A 22,211-nucleotide genomic window follows, 5' to 3' on the forward strand; every position below is an offset into this window, starting at 1 on the left:
GGTAGCCCTCCCCGCGGCTCGCCTGCACATGGCAACCTGGCTGTATTCGGAGCCCCCATGGTGCAAAACCGTGGTTATCAGTCATCAGTCGGACGTAACGCCTCGGTGGCAAAATCTCAGTTGGCGGCGAACCTTAGAGATAACTGAAGGTTCCAACTGGAGTTTGGCAAGGCAAACTGGAGTTAGCTTTCAGGCCATAACCTCGGCTTTGTGCGTTCGGGCATAATGGAGTTACTGCCTTAGCCAGATGTAACCGCAGTTAGCCGTTAGGTCTGAATGTGGCCTATAGATTACTGCCTCTTCAGCTTCCAATGGCCAATCCAAACAGAGGTCATATTGTTGTTTGCTGGGAGGGGACAGTTACAGTGGCAGAGCTCAGGACACCCCAGCGATGCTCCAGGAGCTTGGGACAGCAGTAGAAACCACGCAGACAAGGATCGGGTGTGAAAGAAACACTTGATTCCGGATCCGATCCAGCCAGAGGAGGAGTTCTTAAGCAATAGGGAGGGGGTTGAAAGACGTGCCCCCCTTGCACTGCGCACACCTTGGCGGGCTCATGAGGAACGTCACGTAGCCAGCCCGCCGCCTGCCCTCTGCAGCGGGGCTCGGGACCTTCGCAAGACTTAACCGAGGAAGTGCGATGTTGCTGTCTACGTGAGCCACCCGTAAGCACAGAGGCGGAGCTTGATGCAGTTTGAATCCGCCCTTGAAAAGCCTGTCCCAGCCTTTGTGCACTTTCGAAGGGGGCCTAGAAACAGCAGCTCGGCCGATCTCGAGCCGATTTTGTTTGCCTGCCCCCTGGCTTTAGAAGAAAGAGAGCCTTGCCCTCTCTCATTCTGATTTAAGTAATTTCGGAGGAGCCATTAACTTCATAGAAACTATGATCGGCAGAGAGGTTTCCTACTTGTCGTCGATCGAGCGATTGCCTGCAAAGTGCAGCAAAACAGCATGAAAGAAGCAACAAAGGCGTGAATGGCAGAGCCCCTGCGCAGCACGCGCGATTTCGGATGTCTCCCCAGCCGGAGGGGTAAGAGCCGATGAGGGATGAGGGGGAAGGAAGGTGAAAGGCGACGGAGGCCGCCAAATGGCCACTGCAGGAATCTCCGGGAGATTTTAGAGACGCATGCATCTCCTGGCGTCTCTAAAATCCCCGTTTCCTGGGCGTCCTGTCGAGGAGTTTGCTCTGCACAGGCGGACAACTTTTGCTATTTACCTTTTTGAGTGCCGACCAGTCATATGACCTACTATGTCATGTGTTTTGTTTCCTGTCGTCCCCTATCATGGAAACGGAAGGAGGTCGGTGGTTTGGCTGCCTCTGTTTGGGCTACTTGTCTTCCTGTCTCGTTGTGCAAGGCAGCTTCAGATAGGATGTACCCAGTAGTAACAGTATAATTCGGGGCCACTTAGTCTCTTTGGTTTTGCATTGAAGCAGAGCCATATACTGCTTATTAAAAATCCTGTGTGTTATAAGATATAAAGCACACTGCATGAAGTGCAATCTTTGCCATGGGTTTAAAGAAAGAAAAATGCCCAACAGGATTTAAATTGTGCTCTTTTTGAGGTCAAATTTAGCAGCGGCAATTTAAAGGGATAGCCAAGCAGTTATCAGGACTGGAGGTGATTCCTGGCCTAGTTGCACCTGGGATCCGCTGCAAATCTTCCACAGTCTGCTGCTCATACACCAGTTCATAATATTATTCTAGAAGCTAACCCAAGTGCATTAGCAAATGTGGCGAGGAGTCAGGCAGCTGATCACTCTTTTGGTGTTTGGGACTCCAGACTGCAGCGGCTGGGACAGTTCTGCTTTGGCCTGTTATTTCAATCCCTGGCATCTCCAAGTCAGTTTGGAAAAGGCTCCTGCCTGAAATCTTGGAGAGCTACTGCCAGTCAGTGAGTGAATCCTGACTAATGAAGCACCAGTGCTTCTGAAAAGTTCAGCTAACTCAGGTCCACTGCTGACTCAGTGGGAGAAGGGGGGATTTCAGCCTGCTCTTCCCCAGGAAGCACTCTCTCTATCCAATTATATGTCCCTGAGAGTCGTGTAGCCCTCAAGGATATATTTTTGGGTGGCACAGGGAGCTTCTAGGGAAAGGGGAGGTTACTGAAATTTACACACAAACACACACACACACACACACACACTAGCATCAGTGCAGTTAGTCTGGAACTCTTCGGAAGTACTGGTATTGCATTGGTGCTCCTCCTCACTGGTGCTTCATTAGTCAGGATGTCATTCAGGGTGGACAATACTGAGCTAGATGGACCAATGGTCTGACTTCATATAAGGCAGCTTCCTATCATGTTGGCATTTGGAGCAAGGTTTCTCCCAACAGATCTAGTCAGGTGGGTAGATTGACTCAGGAGAAGGTGCTCCTTCATGTAACCAGGACCCAAACCATGTAGGGTTTAAAGATAATAACCAGCTCCTTCCAGAAACAGATTGGCAGCCAGTCTAGGTCCTTCAAAATAGGTGTAATGTGTGCATTCAAGTGGTTCCAATCAGTAAACTAGCTGCCACATTCTGTACTATCTTTCTGAATACTTTTCAAGGGTAGCCCTGTGTAACACATGTTGCATTAATCTAATTGAGATGTGACCAAGGCATGGAAAACTGTGGCCAGCGCTGCCATCTCAAGGAAAGGTTGGAGCTGGAACACTAGCAGAAGCTATGCAAGGGCACTCCTAGTGACAGCTGCTCCTTGACTCTTTGGGAGCAAGACTAGGCCCTGGGGAAGCCCAAGACTACACCCCTGCTCCTTCAGAGGGAGTGCTGCCCCATCCAAAATAGAGATGTGAACTGATTAAATAGTTGACCACAGCTTTTCTATACTGGCCCAACCAGAGAGCTGCTAGATCAGTCTGGGAGTGAGGCCAGTTGTGATGCAGAACAGTCTGTTTGCCTGTTTTCTCCTCTATAATTGGGCAAGTTTCATACTTGGGTGGGGGGGGAGCAGTGTCCAGATTAAAATAGGTGTTTTCAGGGCTTGACAAATCCCAGGCACCAGGGAGCCATGGCACCTAGACATTTAACTGTGGTGTCTAGACTAGGCTATTCAGAGGCAGAGTTGTTTAATAAAACCTTTATTTGTCCCAGGCAGCCCTGTTTCCTTTCTAGCATGTGACTTGTAAAGGGGATAAAAAGAAACCCATCTATCCTGCCTCTCCACAGTGTCTGTCACAAGTCCTGTTACTGTATTTACCTGAATCCAAGTCTAAGTTTTTTCCAAGTTTCTTTGTTTATCAATCATATTTATATATTGCCTGATATATGTATCTCTAGTCCTTTGATGTAAGAAATTGGGTTGTCATCTTAAATTCAGGGTCCTCTTCCTTTTAGGTAAATAGTATAAGCTAGATTTAACCCATAATTTTAAGGGGGTCATCTTAAATTCAGGGTCATCTTCTATTCAGGTAAATAGGATACTAATTTTGTGGCTTCTAAATTTTTGAGTTGGCTCTCAGATCCAAAGAAGGCCTGTGTGTTTTAAATGAGAAAATGTTCTTGAAATACTCTGTGTCTCTTAACAAGCAGAATATTGAAATGTGGGTTGACAGTTACCAAATAAAAATATGTTTCACTCTACAGAGATTATTCCTGTGTTCAGAAACCTTCATAATCCTATATAGTTAAAATGGGGCCTGGATGTTGATTTTGGGAACAGTTTGCTTGGGCTGCAGGGAGGAAGGTTTATGAACTCCCAGAAGAATATTTTTCAAGAGATTGGTGGAAGCTATGTTCAAGTAATAAACTTGTGTGAAATAGTGGTCAGGAAATATTTGGAGGCCAAAGTACGTTTCCACTTACTTTCTGAAGTAGCTTAAACATAGCAAATTAGCTAAGAATGTATATTGTCCTGATGAAATAGAGTATCAATTTCTTAAGGGGCTTCTTAGATTCCTATTTCCTGGCAAATCTTAACCTTTTGATTTTCCCCATGATAAAATAATGCAAATTTCAGAGAAGCCAGACATTTCCTTTGATCTGTGACAGTGTTCTCTCTAAAAAATTTTCATCTGTGTGCAGAATGAGTTTTGTTCTAGGCAGCAGTATCAAGGCAGTGTGTGTGCACATGCTTTCAGAGTGGGGCCTTCCTGATTCCACCTGAGTAGGATCTAAATTAACTGAGTGGACAACAGAAAATGTGTGAGCACATGTGCATGCACACACCTTAGAGGTAATAGTGATCTGTGATCATCATTCTGGCCAGAACATCCAAGACTGAATGCAGCATTGGGTTGGGGCTGGCCCAAGGAATTCAGCAGGGTGTGCATGTACTTTTCACGTGCAGTTTTTCCCCATTAGATCTCCCCACCCCCACCCCCCGTGGCTTATATATACCTTATCTTAAAAACATTCAGTGATGGCATTCTAGATTACAGTAGTTGCTGGAAGAGAGACTCAGGTTCATTAACTCTTTTTTAAAAGATGAGACTCTTTGCCTCTGCAGCAAGGCAAAATGAATCTTAGTGGGTCTCCTCTATTAAAGACATGAGATTTGTACCTTTCTGCATATAATAGCAAAATGTCTGGCTGTTTTTTCTTCAGGCCAGTACAATATGGCACCCTGTGAAGAATACTTTAAATGGCACATTGTTTATGTGTTGTTACTCTTCCTGTGGATCAATTTGTTCATCATTTGAGGTAGGGGGACTTCTGTAGTGACACAGAGTAAATCACCCAATCCACAGCTTGCCACATGGAGATTGTTTATTGACTGATTGAACTCATATACCGCCCAAACTTTCATTTCTGGGTGGTTAACAATGAATTGTTGTCATGAAAAGCCATTTTAAGTGCCTTCCTTCTTTGGCTGTAACATATTCTCGATCCTCACCCAGAACAAGCAAAGAGTAAATAAAGAAGGTAGTTGAAAAAAAGAAGAAAAGAAGAAGCAATCTGTCTGGAAGACTCAGGAGCCAAAAGGCCAACTTCCCCACTGCCACACACACACACAATTTTTGTTGTTATTTCCCATCTCTTGAATGTTAGCTGTTGCCTTAAACATGGCACTTTGCATTTGGGATTAGAACTAGGCAGAACTGTTAGCCATTGCAATTAGAGTGAATACTGAGTTGTTTTTCCCCACTAGCAGTAGTGTTATAGACACAGCTTCCTGTAAGTTAAGTGCGAATAAACCTTAGTCTCTTAGCTTGTGTATTTAAAATGTCTCCCTGTGTGCCAAAATATATGCCCATCAGTTGCAGTTTACAAACATGCCGTCTACAAACTAAGTCTGGCATTTTATTTTATTTTTAAATTGTAGGTAATGGTTCCTGCCCACAAAACGGGCCTATTCAGTCACTGCTATGAAGTACACAGGACTTTTAGAGAGCCAAAACCTTACCTCTGTATTGGAGCATGCTCTAGCACGAGAAGCAAAGATTTGGAAGGTGCCAGTCTTCCAGGATTTCACACTGAAGGTACTCTATTTCAAGCAAACTTCATATGAAAGAACTATAGTTAATGAAGTCGGAGTTATGTATGAATTATCCCCTGCTACACTTGTATTTCCCAACTTATAAAAACAAATATCTGTGGAGGCTTGTATTTAGGCTAGCTATAGTGTCATGCACCAGCCATGTATGCCCAGATACTCTTTGTATTATAGACATGGACATATTACAGCTTGCCTGCACTTTAGTAACATTTACCAACAGAATCCTCCCCCTCAGCAAAGCACTGAGTTTGGATAAAAACAAAGACCTGTTCTTACATGCTTTAGCTACATCTTTTCCCTCTTACAGGGAAAAAGGCTATTTGTCTTAAAGCCTCTTCCACAGAAAAATATACATAATGTCCTGATTCAACTATAAGCTGGAGCAAAATTCCAGTTTTAAAAAATCTCAAGTGCCTTAACAAGTGTGCCTAAAAAAAAAAAGGGTATGCTGACACCTAGAATTTGCGGCCTCGCTCTCAATGATGATCTTTAAACTTTGGTAGATCTCAAATGATTGTAATGTTTATTTAATTGGAGCCTTCTGTTTTAGGGCACAGACATATCTCCATTTTATTATGAGAAAGCAGTTTTGTGGATCGGAGAAATAAGCTCCCAGTTTCAGTTTTGCTCTGAAACATTTGCTTTGGCAATCAGCTTTCTGAATCGGTTGTTGGCATCTGTAAAGGTAAAACATTTTGGCTGGGGTTTTTTTTAATGGGGATGTCGTTCAGCTGCAGCATGCAACCTAGTGTGCTAAATGCTGCAGTTATGGAGCTGAGAAAATCCTTAAGATTTAAGGTTGGTTCTCACTCAACCTTGTGTACTTCCACTAACACACACTTTAATGTGAAATGCAGTGAAAACTACCCTAAAGTGTGCATATGTGGGGGTCGTTCAATGGGATGTTCCTGTATTTGTACTTGGGTGTATATCCAAGTACAAAAACTCCAGTGAGAATTGGCCCCTAAAAACAAGAGCTGATATCATCTTCAGTGCTACGAGGATGGAAGAAGGGCTTCACCCTCACAGAGGAGCAGAAGCCTAGCTGCATTGAAACCTTGTTCTGTAGTCCAGTGTGAGTGGAGGGAAGAAATTTTCCCTTCTCTCCCCTCTTTCCAAAATCCCTTTTCTCTGCCAGAAATATGTCCCTGAGTCCTGCAAAGCTCTCGGGGACATTTCTGGAGTGAAAAGGGCTTTTGGAGAGAAGGGGAAGGAGCTAAAATTGCTTCCCTCTCCACTCCTCCCAGTCTGGGCTGCAGAGCAAAGATTCAACACAGCTAGGTTCCTGCTGCTCTGTGACGGAGAGCCATTCTTCTGCCCTTGTAGGGCTGCAGAAGATATTAGCCAATATCTATCCAGAGTGTATGTAATGTAACTTTTGCATTTCATCCATCCCAATTACAAATTTGATGAAAAACACATCATCTTATCCTAATTGCGCTCCATTGACTTTAGCATGAAGTATACCAAACCATTTTCTTGATTTCAGATGGATGTAAGGGGAAAGTATTGTTTGGAATAACTAGGTTTGAATGGATAAAACTGATCGCACATCCTTTGCTGCTCCCTAATATATCACACAGTGTAAAAAAGCAATGGATTTTCTGTCACATGGCCTTCTGTCTTGTTTATCATTCCCACATTGACAATGTACCCTTAGAGGCTACTACTGCTGCAATCCTATGTTCCAGTTGTTCAGATAGACTATTCTTATTACTTGCAGCACTATGGTATGCCAGCTTAGAAGCTTGAACTGTAATATCTTTATATTGTTTTCAAGAATTATTTTCCCACTTGAATATAATCCTCAATTCTTTTCTTCCCTTTCTCTTTTTTCAGGCACAGTTAAAATATCTCCGATGCATTGCAATAGCTTGCCTGGTTCTTGCAGCAAAAATCAATGAAGAAGATGAAGTAAGCACATTTTGTTTTAAATATGATCAGCCTAATGTTAGAGTAAAGCATGCAGAAAGTTCATCTTACAGATGTTGTGGATGCAATTGCTTAAGCCACTTTGTAAATTAATGTAGATATACAAGGCATCCTGTGCAAAGGAAGTGCTGCCTGCCAGCTACAACTGCATTATAAATACTATACAGCAATATATATGGCAGGGTGTACAATATACAAACTGCCATAGCTGGCCCCGAGGAGGCAAAAGTACCATTAGAATCTAATCTAGGCATCTCATCGTCAGTCTTGCACAGTGTCTTGGGCAAGCCGACAAATTGTAGCACACAGCAGCAAGTTGTAATGTTACTTTGCTGCAACAGATATGTTTAAGCCTTAGTTTGGCTTTGGGTGCCGAATCATAGAATCACCTTTAGGAAATTTCATCAAGTTCTTACAAACTATGCTGTTTGATCAAAAAGACTGTAAAATAATAATAGTGGCTGACATGATGCACAGCCTACCATCACAATAGTGGTCTGCTGCAGACTTCAAAAGCAAATTCCAACACTGTTCAGAAGCAGTAGGTGTGGAAGCAACATTTTCGTAAGTTTCCTTTTTGCAACAATGGGGAAACCTACGAAAACACTGTTTCCTCATCTGCTGCTTCTGAAGAGCGTCAGAGCTTGCTTTGAAGTCCGCAGCAACCCCAGGGTGGGCAATTACAGTAACAATAAGCTACACGTCATGTCAGCCATTACTTAAAGCATCCTCTCAATCAAGGGTACACAACCTCAGCCCTCCAGCTGTTGTTAGACCACAACTTGCATCATTGCTATTTACCACTGTGGGTGGCGATTATGAGAGTTGCCCAACAGCAGCTGGAGGACCAAAGTTTTGTACTCCTGAAAGGCACGTGGCCCAAATGTTTGATTTTATGCCATGTGAATGGGACCAGCCTCAGGCAAGAGTCCAGATAGTAGCTTCAGAACAGAGTAAGATAGTTGAGACCCCAGTGTATGGTGTCACACTTACCTTTGGTATGGATGACCTCAGTTGAATTCAGTACAGCAAGCAACTTAGTTCTTTTGAAGCCTCTGAAAAGGCTTCCCTATATTAAGAAGTGTGGGCACCTTGGATTTTTAATATCTGATGTTTTGCTTAATTTTTATCTGGTTAGTGGTCCAGAAGGCTATTCTTCATTAACCAGATAATTGCGCACACAGAGCCACAGACACCACCACCCAAGAGTTTCATAAGAATTGGGCTTCTTTTATTATTATTTTTCTTTTGATTTTAAAACAGATAATACCACCAGTAAAGAAGCTTGCGGTGCAGAGTAGTTGTAAATGTTCTCCAGCTGAGATTTTGAGAATGGAAAGAATTATACTCGACAAACTTCACTGGGATCTTTACACAGCAACATCAATGGATTTCTTAAACATTGTAAGCACTGATTGTGTGTGTGTGTGCAAAAGTCTGTATACTAGATTTTTATTTTGGGGGGGTACCAAATAAGACTAGAAAACAGCAATGGTGCACATTCCCTTCTTGTTAGCCTTACAGGCCACACATTCTTCGCTATCTACAAGTCTTTTGAAAAGTATTACTGTGAAGATGTTGAAATTCCATTTGAACACCCCACTATTCCATCTACTTAATTTAAAAATCCTTGATTTACAAATGATGTAACTTCCCATTTTGAAAGGACAACTAAAATTGACTTTTATAAAGATTCTTTACCACTGTACCACTATTGATTTTTTTTGTTCAAGTACACACTGCAAAAATATTTCTAACAATCTGCACTCTTAATACTGTACATAAAAAGCTCTCAGAGTTGTTGCTACATTTCACAAATAGGGGATCTCAGATCAGCTTTCTTTATCTCTCCCTGCATAAAAACACTTGACCCTCATTGTAGGCAAATTAGATCATTCTGATCTGGCACTTAAGTCACATCTTATTTGCTAAATGTTTATAGAAAGAACGAAAACTTCCCTTTAAGAAGTTTTCATGTGCTATAGTAAGGCAAACATTATGTGATACGACAATGTCTTGTCTCTTTACAGCAAAGGGTGGATTCTTATGCCATCCTAGCATGAAGATTGTTTGGGGAAATGTCCTATCACAACCAGGATAATGAGACTGTTAAATTTGTTTCAAGCATCATCAGTGATTTTTCTTCTTCTTTTACTCCTATTTGCTGGCTTGAATATCACTGTTGATTATACAAATGAGAAGTGAAACCTTCTGAATTTACAATTGCGACAATGCAATGAATTCAGAATTAATTACATTCAGTATAAGCTTAAACATTTCAATATTTGGCAAATACGACACAAATGGTACAATGGGACAAAAAATAATATAAACTTTAGAAGTTTCTTGCCATGAATAAGAATTAGTTTGCACTTCTGGTCAATGACATATGAAAACGTACAAAGTTCACGTGTGACCTCTTTTTTTAAATATATATATATATATATTTGTGTGAGTGTTTTAAATATATATATTTCTATAATAGACATGTTTCTCTTCTCTCCAGTTCCATGCCATGGTGATATCCAAGTGGCCCCATCTACTAGGTGGGCTGCCTCAGAGGAATCCTTCCCGCCATGTTGCATTCTTGATTAAACAGCTACAGCACTGTATGGCATGCCACCAACTATTGCAGTTTAAGGGCTCCACATTGGCTTTGGTGATCATCACCTTAGAGTTGGAGAGGCTGACTCCTGATTGGTTTCCTGTAATTACTGATCTGCTAAAAAAAGCACAGGTAGGAGTCAAAATGGCCTCTGCAGCACAAATCTGAGGCCAACACAAAGATTAAAATAGAAATCTCACAACTATTTATCAACCAACGTTGCACGTTTTTAAAATGTACTTCTCAGGAGTGCTTGCATGTCTGTGTTAGGATGCATTTTCTACTGGATGCAAAACCCCATGTTAGTTTCAATGGGAGTTAATGTCTTGAAGGAGGATAGCCAGTCAAAGCCCATCATTGGGTTATGTGATACCATGACAATGTTCCTAATTTAAGTCACACTTTCAAGGTTGTCCAGCAAGTACTCCAGATGTTTTCATCTAAAAAAAGAGAATTGCCACTATATTGACTGCTGAAAACTTGTCAAACCTCATTTTTTAATGTTTCACACGAAGTCTGTTTAAATGTCACCTGGGTTCATATTGGGTAGTCCTTTCCTGTCCACCAGGCCAAGTTTTAAATGAGAACCGGGAGAAATCAAGGATGCTTAGATGTGGTATCAACCACCAATGCATTCCTCCAGTTGCCATGGAGCTAAATAGGGAGAGTTGAGTGGACCAGCCAACTGAACTAGGGACTGAACTAGGGACTGAAGGTCAAGACATTAGAAACATGAAGGAACAACTGTATATTATAGAACAGCTACACCACCTTGACTTTAATCCCACTTCTTTGTACTACCATACAAACCTTTAGGAGACAGATACAGTGCAACTCTGGCTTCTGCCAAGTCATCTTTCCCCTCCCATCTTGAGCTCCACAGTAGCAGTTAGATGATACTTCTGTGTAAGGACAGAATCCAGTGATTTTACATAAGTTGGTGTGTAATTCCTATGATATCTCACAGCATTGGAGGCTGCACTGGCACAATGTCATTTGTAGGTGACCATGTAATAAGAGTATGCCCCATTCGCTATATGCAGTAGAAACCAGTGAACACTGGCCACATTAAACATTTCAGGAGATACATATATACATACATGTTGGTTAGACTTTGGCTTGATTAGTTTAATATAGCTGTATTCCTGGGTTCTGGGACTAAAATGGTTCGTATTCATATGTTTGGAATTGAACATCAGTTAAAGAACACTTTAAGAAGTGAGAGGACAATGGGCTTTTTTATTTATTGCATTACAGATTGACAATGCCCAATTCATCCACTGTAAAGAGCTTGTTGATCAGGAGCTCCTGGGCTACCAACCATCCAATGCTATCTATATTTTCAACCCTGCAAACCAAAACATCCAAGCCCATCTAGATGAAAAGTTGCCCTGCTGTTACAAGACAGTGAACAAAGCAGTGCAGATTAACCCACGAGCAAGAGGGAGCTGGCCAGTCCCAGCAGCTTTCACACTTCTCAGAGTCAACATCCATGAAGATGTCATGGAGACCGATGAATTCTATGATGGATTCAAGTACCTGTACAGTGAAGATGGGATCCCAGACACTGGGCACACCAGCAGTATGGGTGGTAACATGCATCTGCAGCAAGAAGAAAATAGCAGTTCTTGTCCACCATTAGAGCCTGCCCCTCAGATCAACTAATTGTGCCTGTGTAGAGCCAAGGGACCCAACCTTAAAGGTTATTTTTGATATTTCAACGGTTAATAGAGCTATAGATAGAAAGTACTGCCTACTTGTAGCCTTCAACTCTACACCTTTTTAATTGCTTCTTTTAAAACATGCATGCCTTTTTGTTTTGATATGGTCCAAATATAAAGTGAACACACAGATCTAAGCTATGCACAACTGCAAGATGAAACCTCAGGGATCAACATTTAGCAAATTGGACTGTGTGCTACGTTTAGATATATAGCTCAAAACCAATTCCAGGAACATGTGGGAGCTTTCTAAATTTCCTCTCCTAGAGTGCATACGGTGGGAGTAGGAATGAATGCCTTCATTCAGACACTAACTTTGCTGTCCTGCATAAACTGAACTGTTGTGTTTTAGCTGTGATGACTTTTGAAGATTAGTTGGACAGTAGGGATGTGCACAAATCAATTTTTTTGATTCGATTTGTGCCCAAAACAAATCACTCCTGATTTGTTTTGTATCCAAATCACCCCAGATTCAATTTATATTTGCTTTGATTAGATTTGGATTCGAACTGATTCGGATCAAGGTCCTAGGGGCCCCAAATCTGAGTGGTGGTTAGGTTCCCATGGGTGCCACCTACTACCCAAATGTCAAGGCAGTAGGACACTTGGTTTATTTTTAATGAATTTCTACTGATTTTGAACATTTCTGCCATAGGAAACAATGGAGATTCAAAGTTGCCATATAATAACCCTAACACAGATCCCCAGCTTTCATTTTTTTAAAAAAAGCTAAGCTCTAGCCCTTGTAGAACTGGAGCTATGGAACAAAATGTGCAGTCATTTTTCAAGTGTTTGGATTCTTTGGTGTATAACAACTTTTCCTCATAATGAATCCCTATGAGGATTCATTGCACACCTTCATTTCTTCTATTCATTTTGACTGTCACTGGACAGTGCCAACTATCAACTGCCATGTGCCAACTACACCCCCCCCACACACACACCTGCAAGGCAATGGGGTTCTTGTTTTAATTTTTAGGAATATTGAAATGTTTAGAATCTTTGGTGTCTAATAACTTTTCTTCAAAATGAATCCCTGAGGATTCAGTATATGCCTTCGTTTCTTCTGTTCATTTTTGACTATCATTGAACCTGATCAACTACCATGTGTCAACTACACCAACCCACTCACCCCACACACTGGGGTACTCAGTTTATTTTTTAGGTATTTTTGAAGTGTTTAGATTATTTGATGTATAATGAATAATGAATACACACCTTCATTTCTTCTGTTCATTTTGACTCCACTGCTTTGCAGGTGGGGAATTAGTGGCATCCTATGTTCCAGCTACCCCACAAGCCACTGGGTACTCAGTTTACATTTTAGGAATCTGAGGTGTTTAGACTCTTCGGTGTATAATGAATCCTCATAGGGATTCATTATGAGAAAAGGTTATTAGACACCAAAGAGCCTAAAAACTTGAAAAAAATCCTAGGACATAAACTGAGTAGTACCCCACTGCCTTGCTGGTGGGAGTGGGGTGTAGTTGATACATGGCAGTTGACAGTTGGTGCTGTCAAAAAGACAGTCAAGAAGAATAGAAGAAATGAAGGTGTGTAATGAATCCTCATAGGGATTTATTGAGGGAAAGTTATTATAGACCAAAGAATCCAGACACTTGAAAAATAGTGACCACACATTTTGCTCCATAACTCCACTTCTACAAGGGCTAGAGCTTAGCTTTTTCTTTTTAAATGAAAGCTGGGAATAGGAGGGATCAAAATCTTGAATCGATTAGATTCAAATCAGGCATGATTCGATTTGGACCCGAATCTAGCCAATGGACCACAGGGATGATTTGTTTTGTCTCCAAATCACCCAAATCATCTAGATTCGGGTACAAATCAATTTGTACCCAAATCAATTTGCACATCCCTATTGGACAGGTGTGTAGGGCTAATCACATGTAGGCTTCTACAGGTATGCAAAGATGGAACTGCAGGATTGATATTTAAGACTCGGTTCACACATTGACCATAATGATCAAATGGCTCAGCAGCTGAATAAGGTGTTTTTGAACTGGGTTTAAGACAGAAAAATTGTGCCATGGGACAGTTGATTTGTAGCAAAGAATATTACATTTCTGCATCTTTGGGTGACTCTGAAATCAGACACAAGTGGAGTGCTTAGCACATTTCAGGATGGAAGCCTACGGAGGACTCTGGATCCATGGTCTTTGGAACTGGCCTTAAGACCTTGGCTGGCATGATGTGCAGCCTACCACCACAGTCATGGGCTGCCTCCTCCCTGTTGCAACCTGCAAAAGCAGCCCTGATGCTGTTTTGAAGCAACAGTTATGAAGACAGTGTTCCTTCAGGTTTTTCCATTGTCACAAATGGAACTTCAGAACAGCATCAGGGCTGCCTTTGCAGGTTGTAGGAACCAGGGGGCAGCCCATTTTGGAGGAGGTAGGCTGCACAGCATATCAGCCATTAGCACTTCCTTCACACAATAGCATTAGGCAACATCGCTGGGTTCTTCACACCAGTTCTCCATAGTCAACATAAAACCAGAGAGTTGTACTTTGAAGAGTTTTGTGGACTGGAAAAAAAAATCAGTGGGTACAGCTTTTAAAAATTACTCATATATAACTGAAGCAAGCCTAGGCATACAACCTACTAGACTTGAAAAGTTGCATTTTTGTTCACGTTACCACAAGTATAAATTCCACATAACCCTTAGGCATGGAGTCAGTACCTCCCCCTCCCCCAATAGCTGACAATTCAAATTTCAGTCAGTTCAAGGGATATGGCAGCAGTCATATAACCACTGCCATATCAGTGCACACACAGCCAGCATCCCATTTTGGGGTTGTTTACAAAGTGGTGCTTAGTCAGGTGTGCTCAGCTGAGGCATACTTGAATCCTGCTGGCCAGGCCAAATAGAAAAAAAGAAGCCTGGTACACACCCAAGGGTCAAATGCTCAATCCTGGATGAATACTACATGTATCCTGCAAAATACAAACAACTGAACAGATGGTAGCGAAGTTCTCTACTGCCTAGTCCCTTCTTGCTAAATGAAAGAACAGGGCAGGTCTTGGTTCAGGCATGTGAAATATGCTTGCTAATGAGATTAGATGAGCTTCACTTGAATGGAATGACTGTTACACAGCAACCAGATGTGGATTTTTGGCACTTGACATTTTGTATGCAATGGGTAGAGATGCAGCATTTTTCTGCACACTGTTTTAAGTGAGGCACTCTATATAGTCACACTGTGAATCCTTGCGATTGTGCAGAATTTAACTTCCTAAGCATCTCAGCTTCCATTTTCATATTTGAAGAACGTTTCTAGCCCACAACTTATGACACACCAAACCGAACACAGTTCATCAGCCTTGTAGCCTAACTGCAGATAAACAGTCTCCTTTGTTTTTGAGTTTGAGTCCCTGGTAGACCATCAGGGCTGACAATTTGCATTTGGCTTGCTTTGTCATTTGTTGGACAAGCCTGATATAGACAATGGTTATCTGTATTACATTTTTATCTTGCCCATCCTCCGAAGAGCTCAGAGCAGCATACTTACCCTTTGACTTATCTTCACAACAGCCTTGGGAGGTAGGTTGGGCCAGTCACTGTCTCTCAGCTTAAGGTCACCCAGCAAGTTTTGTAGCTAAATAATAGGTCTTTGGGTTGGTGAGATCTCAGAAGCAAAGAGGGCTGGTCACGACTTCCAGTGGTCCCTTGGGTGGTGTCATATGACTAGCAAAAATCAGAACAGTGCAATTCTATGCATATTTATTCAGAAGCCCCACTATGTGTGGGGGTGCTTACTCCCAGGTCATTGGTCATACGATTCCAGCAATGAGTTGTGCAAAGTGAGCAAATAAAATCTTGATTTGCATAAGTGAGAAGGATCACTTTCCTTGCTACAGCTAGTACACACAAGCTCTGTTTAGGAAGGATCAAATCCTTAGTTAAGAGATTTCATTGTAGGAGGTAATAGCTACCTTAAATGTTATCACACCATGCTGAGCTTTGCATCAAAACTCTATATTGCTGCAGCGGGGGTGGGTGGAGGAGATAACACATCTATGAATCAAGGACATAGTGGGAATTTAGTCTCCAGGAAGCAGTTAAGGAGACAGAAGAGGGGCAACACTGATGTTATGGCCACTTCCTCATTGCTGATCAGTGCTTTTTCTTTACTCCATTTTCCGATAGAGAGAACACCAACACAACACATGTCCCACACACTGACAATACTGCAGAGTTGATTTATCACAAAATCCAAATCCCATATGTGTACTCATGCTCACTGCCATTGTCATGTTTAAATGCTATATATGCATCTTGATGGATGTGTCTTAGATGTCTTCTCCCAAATCCACATGTTTTGCCATAAATCTATTGGTAATACTTTAAAAATGAATTGGCTTCGATTAGAGATGGCCAAAGATATGTTGACTCCTGAAGCAGAAATTCCAAAAGGCAGCCCTTCCTCTCCAAGATAGTCACATATCCCAATAAATGAAATAGTTGACCATTTGCTGCCTACTATGGTACCTCAAACTCAGGCACCTGAAGTGGGCTCTCTCACCCAGCCCTGCTAAGGGCCACAGTCCTCATGTTACCCTTTTGATACTGTAAACTATGCAGCTGAGGCAGAAAAGGTTTTTAAAAATCTGCAAAATGGTGCTAAATGAGCAAGGTGAAATCAAAATAGTACTTAATGTGAAGGCAAGGACTATGATGGAAGATGGTAGCCACAGAGGACCCTAGGTATGCTAGTTGCCAGCTGGATGTGGGTAAGCATGCTGTGGTGTATCAGAAGCAGGTGTGTGTGTGTGTATACACACATACATGTGTATGTACATGAACACAGGCATCGCTTCCCGATAGCTAGCCTACCACATTTTTAAGCACTTTTTCTGCGGACCACATGGCTGATGGTTGTGTGAATAGGCCCTTGAACAGACAGGATAAGAATGCACCAGGGAAGCTGAAGCAGCAATGCAGAAAGCTACCAAAAACTGTGAATGCTGTGCTTTGTGCAAAAGAACCGAAGGACACAAAGCACTGCCTTGCCAGCACAGTAGCATATGTGCTGCTAATCATAAGCTAAGAACCTAGGAATGTAAATATACACAGTATTTAGACTGCAAACATCTGTAAGAGGCTTTCCACATGTTTGGACGTAATGTCCAATTATTAATGGAAAGCTTCAGACAATAGTTCTTCATCTTGCTTTTCATTTATAGGACCAAAAGCACCGCCCTGTTCTTAGATCACCAACTGTGACTTGACTGTATTTTTAATATAGGCAATGTTTTTTAAAATGAGGGTGGTGTGTGGGGTTCCTTTTTGGACGGGGGGTAATTTCCGTTAAATAAAAATTCAATTTGAAATTCTAGTTCTGACTTCTTTTCTTGAAACAAGCTCTCTGGGTTCTTGATGATTCTCAGCAAACAGAAAGAGCAAGTGGGTAAGGTGACCCTAAATTCAGCCATGATGAATGATGCCTACTTAGTCCCCCCACCCCACCCTTGTGTGGAAATGTGGTACTTTCAGTTAGGTACCAAGGCATCACCAAGGCATCAGGACAAGGAGTGTACTCAGTTAGAGGAAGGAGAGGCACTGAGTGGAAGTGAAAAGTGGTGGGTTTGCGGCTGGGGCAAAGCTATTTTGTGCAGCCGTTATTTTACCAACACAAAATGAGATGGGCAAGATCAGCAGGAAACCTAGGATGACCTCACACACACATGTCACCTAACACACAATAGGGGCAGTTCACATGTTCAGGTTCAAGTTCAGGGATGCTGCCCCCTATCTTCTGAGAAGAAAATTATGAAATGACTCACTTTGAGGACTGTAAATCAACAGTCAGTTAAGTGCAAATGCAGAATTACACTAGAAAGTGGCACAAAAAGATCCACTGCACTGGGAGCTGAATCTAGCTATTCATGAGGGAGATTTTTCAATTGCAGCTTGATAATATAAAGACTCTTTTGTCAAACAAGTAATAGTGATTTCAGTGTGACAAGCTTAAAACTCTGAATCCAAAAAGCAAGCAAGTTTGAAATGGTTCAGGTATGTTATTTCAGAGCACACATGAACTGAACTCTGAAGTCTTTAACTCATTGCTGAATCCTGAAGTCATTATGGTGAGTGGGCTCTGCATCAGCTCCTCATAATGACACTACACCATTATGAAGCTCCTGTTTTTTTAAGAGGGGGTGTGAGGAATCTTCAAAAATGGGGGGGGCATGCCTCTAATGGATGGGATGAATAAAATGGGCAGCTTTTGCCACTGTGGGTCACTGAAATTACTGGTTGCCAGATCTAGTCAAAAACATTTCTCTATACAATCCCCATACCCACCAACAGCTGGGTTGGTGAGAGTTTCCAGTTTCCAGAAGATTACATCTGGCAGAACCTAGCCAGTTACAGCACTTCAGAATATTGTAGAACAGTAGCTTCCTAACAATTCCCTTCACATTTTGCCCCCAAATAATGCTTCTGTGTGTCTGTCTGCGTCCCTTCCAATAATGCCTATACTTACAGTTACATACAAACCCAATTTACATTACATGAGAGGGGTAAGAGGAGAACCCAATTTACATTACATGAGAGGGAACCCTCTACTTCAATCCACCATCTTGTAACAAGATGACAGCCACTAAAACCAGAAGCAGCATCCCTTTTAGAATTCAAGTTTTCATTCTGGTACATACTCAACGCATCAGTACATGGGATGGGGCCCTAGAGGACTGTGATAAAGGAGTGCTGTAAGATTTACTATGAAAGCAGCAGAAAATAACCTTTAATTCTACTTAGAATTTCTTGTTATTTATCATCACTAGTTTGCAAAAAGTTTACCAACACACCAGAACACATAATACCTACTACCAATGCACAGAATCATTCCTCCCACCCAAACCTCACTCTTGCATCAACTATTTTCCCTTTCAGTTTTCCATGGGATGACAAGCTAAAGTTTTACAAATTAAGTTGCAGAAAACTATTTTGCTTCCTAGATCTCAGTATATCCGGCCTTCACTTCCTCGGAGCTTATCCATGAAACACTGAAGCAGGCAATATAATGCTGTGGATCTAGGTCACCAACTTGATTAGGTTCCTTTAAAAGGGAAGGGGCTATACACACAACCCACTCATTCCATTATTTCAGAATGATCAGGTGTTCCCCCGCACATACTTCCTACCTCCCTCTTCCCCACTCCCCAGCCTCCATTTAGTTGTCCTTGAAAAATGGTTCCACAATCAAGTAGTTTATTATTTGCAGATAGGAAAGGATTTGGGGCACTCCAGCCACTTCTTGCAATAAGAAAGAGAAAGCAAAACAGAAATAGGGAAGGGGAAGGAAATGGGTCAGGAAAAAAAGGAGAAGCCCATTTCAAATTAGGCACATTACTATTAGGAAACTGAGTAAATGACTTTTCTTCCACATAAAAGTTCTTACTGACCAACATTTTGGCTAATGCTGTGCTTGCACAATGGACAAAATTGTGCTAGTGCAAGAAGATCATGTAGCTGCACTAGATCATGGGGCTTTTTGGAATTTCACTCTTGTGTAAGAGCTCCCTATGAAACACAGGGTGCACATACTACAGGTTATAGCATGCACTACAAAGGTATACACTAGCACAGCATGACTCTGGTCCAGACTTAGTGTAACAGCCTTCCACAAGCACAGCATTAGGATGTTGGCCACTACAGATGTACATGGGGAAAACCTCTGCAAAACAGTGCTAAAAGTGATTAGATTTCAGAGAGATATTAGGCATATGTAATAGTTGCATTTTAAGCCCCAGGCTGGAACACACTGATATTAGTCCCACCAAAAAAATGCACACGGGGCTTTTGTCCACACAATGCTTTTACAAAGCAGTGTTACTAATAGATCCCAAGCCAAATTGATTTAAAAAACAAAAACCATACTAAGCCCTATTTGCAGCGGCAATTTAAAACAATGAGTTTGAAACCTCTAGTTCATGCTGGGCACAACCCAAGTGTGTTCCATCTGCCACAGGGAAAGTCTTGTTTGGGTTCTTTCACCATCAAGTAAGAAGATTTAGTACTTTGGTTTTAGTGCATGTCATGCGTTTAGCCTGAATTAAGGATTTATAGTTGAATCACCAGAATTCTGATTAATCTAGAAACCTGGTCAAGCAATGTTGTCCAAATCAGTTCTTGCTTTATCATCTTCTGTGCAATACATTGCAAAAACAAAAAGAAAACAATAACAACAAAAAACCAACCACACAAAAAAGCCCCAAAAAGTGGAAGCACCAATTAAATTTCTTCTGCATGAGGTGTTTTGACCTTAACAAATCTTCTAATTTACATATCTTCCTGATGTTATGGAGCACGAACTGGGTAGACTAAAGAAGCTATAGAAAGAACAAGAGAGAATCAATATTTAGCTTGCAAATTAATTTAGTCACATCATGTGTACAGCATGAAAACACATTCACTAAAAGGGAAAGGAACATGGTTGCTGTTCAGCCCATGGAAACATGAAAACCCAATGACATATATGGAATGCTTTCCTATCTTCCATTTAGAAAGAGGCATATTTAAACCTGCAGCTAATATTTGGGGGGATGTGTGGTCACCACCATTTTATACTCATGACAAATGAGAGATATAGTGCACTAGGGCCTCAAAAGAGCCTAAATACATGAGAGACAGTCTGTACACAAAGTAATGGTGTGAACCCTGGTTTAAAATATTTGCATAAGACTGAAGGAAATTCACATTAGTCTTGGCCTTAGGGATGATCTGCTAATCAGTCTTAAAAATCAGTTCTGTGATCTTTCTGCATTTCCTGTGTGCTCTTACCATATAAAGAAATACCTACCTCTTACAGATGTTCAAGTCGTGCACAAGTCACTCCAGTATCCAAAAATAGCTCCATAAAGTCTGAATATGTAGTTCAGAATCTCAGCCAATGGCACAAACCATTCACTCCCAAATTATACCTGCATTTATTGTGTAGCTCCCTGCTCAGTTATTGTGCCGTGCTCCTTGCTCAGTGAGCAGGGACACCTGTTAAAGTAGTGATTCTCTTATATTTAGCCGGTGGGGGGAGAGCAACTGGCCCTATCCAACCCCAGCACAGATCCCTCCAGTGACTGTTGCTGGGGTCTGCCTTGCATTTCTTTTTAGATTGTGAACCCTTTCAGGAGCAGTATATAAATATTTGTTGTAGTAATATCTTGACTTGAGCATGTTGCTCCACATCTGCATCACAGTGCAGGAAGTATACCTGAGTGACACTAGGCAGCATCCAGACAAGTCAACTGATGACTAAGCACTACTGAAATCAATAAGAGAAGTTTGTCATGATTAACTCAAGTCTCAATTTCAATGGGATTTAGTCATGAATAACTTAATGTGAATACCACCTATTGGCTGACATTCAGACTGATGCTGCACTAGTGCAAGGATGCTGCACTAGATTGTTCCACTAAGATAGGAGCTTGTGCTCCAGACTAGTGTTGTGCTGGTGCAATAGGATGAGCTTGTACCACTTGTGGCACACCTTCTGCTGTAACTCCTCCTCTTCAGTCCATATGTGTTGCAGGGAACGATGCAAAGCTATCCATGATCATAAGAACATAACAGCCCTGCTGGTTCAGGCACAAGGCTCATCTAGTCCAGCATCCTGTTCCACACAGTGGCCCACCAGATGGCTCTGGGGAGCCCACAGGCAAGAGGTATGTGCATGCCCTCTCTCCTGCTGTTGCTCCCCTGCAACTGGTATTGGGAGGCATCGTGCCTCTGAGGCTGGAGATGGCTCACAGCCACCAGACTAGTAGCCATTGATAGACATAAGATATCCTTTTTGCACAAACAGACCAAGAGACTGAGCAACCGTGAGCAAACTCTTGAGTTGTGACCTTCTTGTGGGGCTGCATCTTTCTTCATTGCACTAGTGCAGCATTAGTCTGGATGTCAGCCGCTGTTTTTCATTCTTAAAAGGGAAATGCTACAGTATTGTATATTTATCATGCAAGATTCTGAAAAATATTTTACTGGATACCTAGCTATGCATTTTTTCCACAGACGACAAAAATACAAAGCAGCTTCATGCACAAGTTCAAATATACTTTACCTTTAGCAAAAGACTGAACACTGTCACCATACTGCCCCCCCCAAAGGCAATGGGAGTCTACTCCTAAAAATGTCCCTATGCATCCACATGGGACTTTCTTCAGGAATCAAATGCACTCCTTGAGCCCAACTGATTCCCACAGACCCCACTCTGATCCTCACTCCATGCCCCTGTGACACCACCCCAACCAGTTTCTCTATTCTCCTGGCTACATAGTCAAATGCACAATTGTCAGCATAAGGGTCTTCCATACCACATACCACATTATATCCTTAGGGAGCAGAGGAGGACTTTTCCTGAACATCCAGTTCCACAGGAATCAAAATGAATTTCTGTGTAAGCATGCCAAGCAATTTATTGTGGCAAATGCTGGTTAAGCTTTAAAAAGGGTACTAAGTTTAACTTTTGTGTTGCTGCTTTCCTTCTTTCCGAGGAC

The 22,211-nt window shown here is 41.8% G+C and overlaps 2 protein-coding genes across 5 annotated transcripts in view; one reads left to right on the forward strand and one right to left on the reverse strand.

Moving 5' to 3' along the window:
• Positions 1-515: 515 nt before the first annotated feature.
• CCNI2 (cyclin I family member 2) lies at positions 516-17,050 on the forward strand. Of its 2 annotated transcripts, none has more exons than XM_053288094.1 (7): positions 516-1,027; positions 5,265-5,421; positions 5,989-6,123; positions 7,278-7,352; positions 8,634-8,774; positions 9,877-10,107; positions 11,233-17,050. In XM_053288094.1, the coding sequence occupies exons 2-7, from the start codon at positions 5,308-5,310 to the stop codon at positions 11,638-11,640; spliced, it is 1,104 nt and encodes a 367-aa protein (XP_053144069.1). In that variant the 5' UTR covers positions 516-1,027; positions 5,265-5,307; the 3' UTR covers positions 11,641-17,050. The 2 variants fall into 2 exon arrangements, with proteins under 2 accessions (XP_053144069.1, XP_053144070.1); XM_053288095.1 differs by lacking the exon at positions 516-1,027 and adding an exon at positions 1,275-1,296.
• Positions 10,107-22,211, reverse strand: part of SEPTIN8 (septin 8) — a 97,776-nt gene continuing 85,671 nt past the window's right edge. Inside the window, exon 10 of one of the 3 annotated variants that reach the window (XM_053288092.1) lies at positions 10,107-10,415. In XM_053288092.1, coding sequence (XP_053144067.1) covers positions 10,412-10,415 — 4 coding nt within the window. In that variant the 3' untranslated portion in view covers positions 10,107-10,411. Of the gene's footprint in view, positions 10,416-15,193; positions 15,400-18,910; positions 20,049-22,211 lie in introns of those variants that run through there. The other 2 variants (XM_053288088.1, XM_053288089.1) reach the window with 2 other exon arrangements.

This window comes from Hemicordylus capensis, chromosome 2 (assembly GCF_027244095.1).
Source record: "Hemicordylus capensis ecotype Gifberg chromosome 2, rHemCap1.1.pri, whole genome shotgun sequence".
NCBI classification, from domain to species: Eukaryota; Metazoa; Chordata; class Lepidosauria; order Squamata; family Cordylidae; genus Hemicordylus; species Hemicordylus capensis.

Bases quoted from the DNA above. Each gene is read 5' to 3' on its own strand.
- CCNI2 (XM_053288094.1), top strand. From the start codon at position 5,308: ATGAAGTACACAGGACTTTTAGAGAGCCAAAACCTTACCTCTGTATTG. The intron at 5,422-5,988 runs GTACTCTATTTC...CTTCTGTTTTAG, and splicing joins TCCAGGATTTCACACTGAAG to GGCACAGACATATCTCCATT. The intron at 10,108-11,232 runs GTAGGAGTCAAA...ATTGCATTACAG, and splicing joins ATCTGCTAAAAAAAGCACAG to ATTGACAATGCCCAATTCAT.